This window comes from Rattus rattus, chromosome 17, assembly GCF_011064425.1.
Source record: "Rattus rattus isolate New Zealand chromosome 17, Rrattus_CSIRO_v1, whole genome shotgun sequence".
Taxonomy (NCBI): domain Eukaryota; kingdom Metazoa; phylum Chordata; class Mammalia; order Rodentia; family Muridae; genus Rattus; species Rattus rattus.
In genome coordinates, this window is record NC_046170.1 from 12676948 (window position 1) to 12682947 (window position 6000).

General features: G+C 50.4%; 1 protein-coding gene across 1 annotated transcript in view; it reads right to left on the minus strand.

Moving 5' to 3' along the window:
* Cmtm4 (CKLF like MARVEL transmembrane domain containing 4) overlaps positions 1-3362 on the minus strand; it is a 43967-nt gene extending 40605 nt beyond the window's left edge. The window contains exon 1 of the mRNA XM_032888163.1: positions 2993-3362. Coding sequence (XP_032744054.1) covers positions 2993-3178 — 186 coding nt within the window. The 5' untranslated portion in view covers positions 3179-3362. The remainder of the gene's footprint in view (positions 1-2992) is intronic.
* Positions 3363-6000: the final 2638 nt, after the last annotated feature.

Here is a 6000-nt window from a genome sequence, read left to right on the forward strand (position 1 = left end):
CCATTGGGCTGTAGTGGAAACGCAGGTTTGGTTTTTGTCTGTTTTACCATCACATCCCACACATCTCAAGAGTACAATAAAACAATCCCCCGGCTGTGTTGACTGGCTCCAGGTTATAAACTGAAACTGACAAGGCTGCCCACCAAGTAAAAGATGTTCCAATACCCAACCCTGAGATGCAAACGCTCAGGTTTGCCTCTGAGTCACCTTAGAGAGCACCTTACGTTACCTTAACTCCTTAATTCCTACAATTCCTAAAACGCTCCATTAGCCATTTTCCCTCATTCTATCACTGAGGAAAGAGGTGGAGCAGAGTTTAGAGATTTAAAGATCAGAGATCTGGGGTAAAGTTTACCCCCTCACTCTTTTAAGGGAAGAGCACTGCTGGCTAAGACAGAGACAAGTGCTAATTCCCGACTACAGGTTTTCTGGTTGTTGTTTTTTTTTTTAAGATTTATATATTCACTATATATAAGTACATTATAGCTGTCTTCAGACACACCAGAAGAAGGCATCAGATATTACAGATTGGTTGTGAGCCACCACGTGGTTGCTGGGAACTGAACTCTGGACCTCAGGAAAAGCAATCAGTGCTCTTAACCACTGAGCCATCTCTCCAAACCTGGATTTTTTTTTTTTAAGACTTAAAATTTTATGTTTATGTGTAAGTATGTGGTCTGTGTGAGTATATGCCACCTATGTGTCACAGAAGACCGGAGATGGCATCAGATCCCCTATAGAAGTAGAGTTGTAAGTGGCTGTGAGCCACCAGACCTGGGTGCTAGGTCCTCTGGAAGGATGGCAATGGATTTTAATTAGCAAGCCATCTCTCCCGCCTTCTGTGTTCATGAGGGCCACCTGGGAAGACCTGTTAAAATCTAAATAGGTTTCAAGGGTCTGAGTGTGCTGAATTTAGAGACCTAGGAGGGTAGCGCTGCTGGACTGAGTGTGGGAAAAGCAAGGATCTACAGTTTCCTTACGCCACACATCACAATAGCTATAAATACTAAGCCTTTTGAAGGCCAGATTTTACTGAAGTGAAAGAATTAGTACTTTCCCTTCTCTCTGGGCGGAGTCTGAACTGTATGGCATCTCAGAAGGACCCTCAGAAGGACTTTTGTTTATTTTCCAGTTTAAATTTCAAGTCTAATTTCTCAGAACTTGTTTGTTTTCTTGAGGGAAGGTGGAGCGCACTGAAAGCCCTAACACTTAGCAAGGCTGAGAACCCAAAGGGCAAGACCATTGAACTGCCACATCACTCAAGTGACCTTTCCTTGACATTCCTGTGACCTGTCACTTGCCAGTACACAATGCACAGAGTAGACACACTCAGCAATTAGGAAAGATTTTAAAGGCTGGCTCCTAAAGTCCTTCCACATGGAAAGTAAGGACTACCCCACAACCACACCTTTCCAAAGGAGTAAACATGGTTGGCTCCAGCTTCTGCTCCTGGAAACAGCAAAGTCCCAGAAGGGAGCTGATAGTGTTCTGCACAAACCACTCCATCTCCATTCTGAGGGTCAAGTTAAGAGTTCTATTTACTTCCAAAGGTCTGCTAAGTAAACTAGGAAGGTCCCTGAGTAGGCCTTGTAGTCCACCTGGCTCCAAGCTCAGCCCTGCCCTTTTCTTACTTCCAATTATCTACACTGTACTCAAACATTAGCTAGCCGCTTTTAAAAAAAGGATTACATACCCCTCAACACATCTACATTCTCTTTGCCCAACAGAAGCATTACACCCTTGAGAACATTCCAGATGACTGGATTAAGCTGATTTTAAAATTTAAAGACAGATAACTTACTCCACTTATTTCTCATTAAAGTCCTTCAAAACTATGCATCAGAAGACCAAGCCTTCCACACACGAGAGAAAACTCGCCATGGTTCTACAACCTACCAACACGGGGACCTTTATTTAAAGGGTGTCCACACATGGTATTTCTCCCAAGAAAGGTTAACGCATGCACCCAGTTAATAAGCAAAACAGGCCCAACGCTCCCTGAAAGAAAGTGCTAGTATATTGCAGTTCTGTGCAAATGGCTTCTCTGTCTGGCTGAGAAGTCTGTCAAGTTCTGAGGCCTCGGTGGAAGGTTACCTGTGACAGAGAGTAGGAGGGATACGAAGGTTTTTCTAAACTGAACCGTGCCCAGTCCACAACAAAGGTCCACTGCCCAGATGGACCTGCTACAAAACCATAAAACCGAAACAGAACCCACAAGCCCCTGAACCAAATACTCTGGGGGCTAAAAAAAATTGAGGACCCCAAGAAATGGGGTCCTCTAGAACGTCTAAGTCCAATAGAAAGTTCCCCATATGTGCCACCTCCCAAACTGGCCGCCCTCCCAGAGTGACTTAACTCTGGGTACCAATTTGGGCAGTCCCAACAAGCCATCAGTGCTACGGGATGCTATGAAGGAAGCTAACGTCGCAGTAAAGACTGGAGGCTTTGTGGGTAGATCTGACTCCCCCACTGCATCTGGGCTACATGCCTCCATTCAACAAATATTTATTGAGCGTCCACCATCTGCTGGGCACCCTGCTAGGCGCCAAGGAGGAAACCATGCCACAGCCCCCGGCCTGTCTTAGCAGAGAACCGTCTGGGGGCTACGCGAACAGGAAAACCTGCCACAAGTTGCTAAGCATAGTAGTAGCCAGGGGATGGCACGGCCCTCGCAACAACCGGCTCCGCGCACCAACCTCGTCAACGAAGCAGGGAGGGCACAGGTAGGCCCCGGAGCAGGTGTGCAGGGACCAGGCACCCCTGAGGCTTCGGAGCTGCAGAAGGCAGACTCCGGCCGAGGGCGCGGTCCCCAGAGGAGCAGGGACTGCAGCCTAAGGACCTCAGAGTACCGGGTGCGCGGAGTGGGGACCGTGCAGCCCGGACCTGACTCTGGTCCGCCGGGCCTTCCGCCAGCGGCCCGGTGCGGGTAAAGAAGGCGCGGGCTAGGCCGCCGACCCGCCGGCTCCTACCTGGAGCCCCGCCCGGCACCTACCACTTGGGCGACCTTGAGGCGGCCAAGCGCGCCGCGCAGGTAGTCCGGGTCGCAGCGCAGGCCGGCCAGCCCGCGGCGCTGGCTCACGGGCTCGGTGGTGGGTTGGTACGGGCTGCTGGCGCCCGAGATCATGGAGGTGCTCGAGGCCTCGCCCTCGAAGCCGTCCAGCTCCTCGCCGCCCCGCATGCTGCCGCTCCGCGCGGCCCGTTCCCCCGGCGCCTGGAGCGGGCAGGCTCAGCGCAGCAGCCGCATCGCCGTCGCCAGACCACCCCGCCGCCTCCTCTGCGCCCGCCGCCCGCTGCGGCCGCGGCTCGGTCCGCTGGGGCTCGGCCCCGCCGCCTCGGCAGCGGAAAGGGGAGGCGGGAGCGGCGCCGAGGGAAGGAGGCGGGGAGCCGCTGCGCCGGGCGGGAGGGGGCGGAGACTGCGGCCGGCGCGGGGAGGGGCGGGGCGCTGAGGGCTGGGGGCGGGGGGTCGTCGGGGAGAGGAGGGGCATTGAGGGTTGGGGCGGGCCGGTGAAGCGCCTTAGTCACGCCCCCACCACACCCTCACCTGCGGGTATCCGGCCTAGACTCTGGTGGTCGCCGGCTGCCCTAGCAAAGAAAGGCCCAGTCAAGCAAAAGAGGAAAAAAGAGTGGAGAGGATGGATGGAGATTGACCAAGGAGTCACAGCTGCTTTCTCTGCCCGCAGCTTCAGAGCCTGCTTTAGAGAAAGTGGGATCTTCTGCAGGTATTATAGGGGACTTCCAGATGAAAACGATGCTTGGGGCTGGAGGGATGGATAGGAGGTTAAGAGCTTTCCTGTGGCTCACAGACCTTCTGACACCCTCTTCTGGACTTGGCAGACACCTGCATTCACATGCATTCATATTCTCTCTTTCTCTCTCTCTCTCTCTCTCTCTCTCTCACACACACACACACACACACACACACACACACACACACACACACACATAAATTTTAAGAAGAGGCTATGCCGGATAGGGAGATGAATGGGTAAAAGCACATGTCACCAAACTTAAGGACCTGAGTTTGATCCCAGGGACCCACACGGTGCAGAAAAAGAACCTAGTCCCTCAATATGTGATTAAATGTAAATATAATAAAGATCAGCTCTGTCTCTTCCCAGAGTGCACAGTGGCTGTTCCAATCTGGACCTGACAGCAGCTACATGACACAGCAGGGTTTAAGTACGTGTGTTCCCACACTGGGCACCCTTAGACAAGCCTACTCTGTGCCAGAGGTACAGCTTTCGGGGAGAGGGGAGGAGGAGGGTGAAAGGTCGGGGGCTAATGGAACCCACAGAATCCACACAACCCCAGTGTCAATCTGGGATCCAGCATCCTGGCATGGGAGGCATATGAGCACACAGTAGGACCTTGGCAAGTAATAATATTACTATTAATAATATCCCTATCCTGGATGAGAAAAGTTTTGCTACTTCTAAGCATCAAGCTAGGTGACACACAAATGCCCCGGAGGCATTAATTATAGACCAATTTGTCATTCAAGTGTGAAGACTAATTTTAAGCTTAAGTAAAACACTGACTTTCTAAGAATTGTCACTTTGACACTGAACCTCCAGCACCCGGAACGCAGACAGAGCTTCTGCTCCAGGCCTTGGGGAAGGCACCGGATGAGGTGTTACAATCATTACTAGTTTACACAAATGGAGACAAAGGTTCCAGAGTGGAAGGGGATTGTCCAAGGGCACGCAAATACTCAGTGAATAAATTATATGGTCTGTTTCTAGAGCTGTTTCGATACTTGTGTTATTTGACTTACCCAATATTTTGGGGGAACACTTAATGTAAGCTAAGCAATATGCTGAGACTTGAGAACAGGGATGTCGACAAGGCTCAGTGGGTGGAGGTGCTTGCCACCAAACCTGATCACCTTTGTTTAGTTCCTGTGACCCACGGGCGAAGAAAGAGAGCCAATTCTTGCAAGTCGCCCTCTGACCTCCAAAAGCATGCACCAGAGTCCTGCTACCCCAAGGATAAATGTTGACAGCTTTTTAAACAACTCAAAGACAAACTCCCCTCTCTCTTAAAATCCTCCTGAAGTGGTGGCTGCAGAGGTCTATAGAAACCACAGAGACCAGGAGTAGGAGAGGGGACAAAGACAATAAAACACTGGACACTGGAAAGAAATGCGCAAGCAGCAACTGATACGGCACATCTAAGAGAATGGACATCCAGGTTTGTCGTGGGAAAGGCTGAAATACAACCCAGATTACATATCAGAACAAAAGGCTCAGGGGCGCCAGCAAAGTCTAGAAGTGGGGGGGATGGGGCAGGGTCACAGCAGGCAGGAAAAACACAAGACAATCCATTAAAAGCTTTGAAGAAATATAAAAGGACCCCTGGATCTCCTCCCGTACCCCAGACCTCAGGACAAGTTGCAGTCTGTGTGTATGTAGGCATATAATGTTCTCAACCTAATTTAATAAGGGTTCAACCTCTCTTCTAGCCCACCACCCACCAGACATAGTGGGGAGAAAAAGGTTATTGGGATATGGGGGGAAGTGGACCTGTTTAGAAATAATTCTTTGGGGCGATGCCAATCTTTGTTGTTCTCAGTCCAGTCCACTAGCAAACACCACACACGAATCAGCAACTGCAGTCCAGTCCACTCAGCAGCCACCACACACAATCCAGCAAGGGCAGTTCAAATCCAGGAGGAATCCTGAGGCTCGCCAACCAGACCTACTCCACAGAAGCATCAAAAAGGCAGCAGGAACCTCATGAGTTCTTTGGCAAGTTTCTCCCTGTGACATCTCCACAAACGAATCTCAACAACAAAATGTAAGGCGAACCAATACATGGCGTGTTGTCAGTGAAGACTGGTGAAGCAGACCTAAGTGAATTGTGGGGTCTATGGGGTCATATTATATTCTTTTTAAATAATTTCTTTCATGTGTTTGCTATAGCAAAACATGCTTTCACCTGTGTGCCCTAGCAACATATCATTTGACAAAACTGACTTTTCCCAAAGAACCAGAGGTTTCC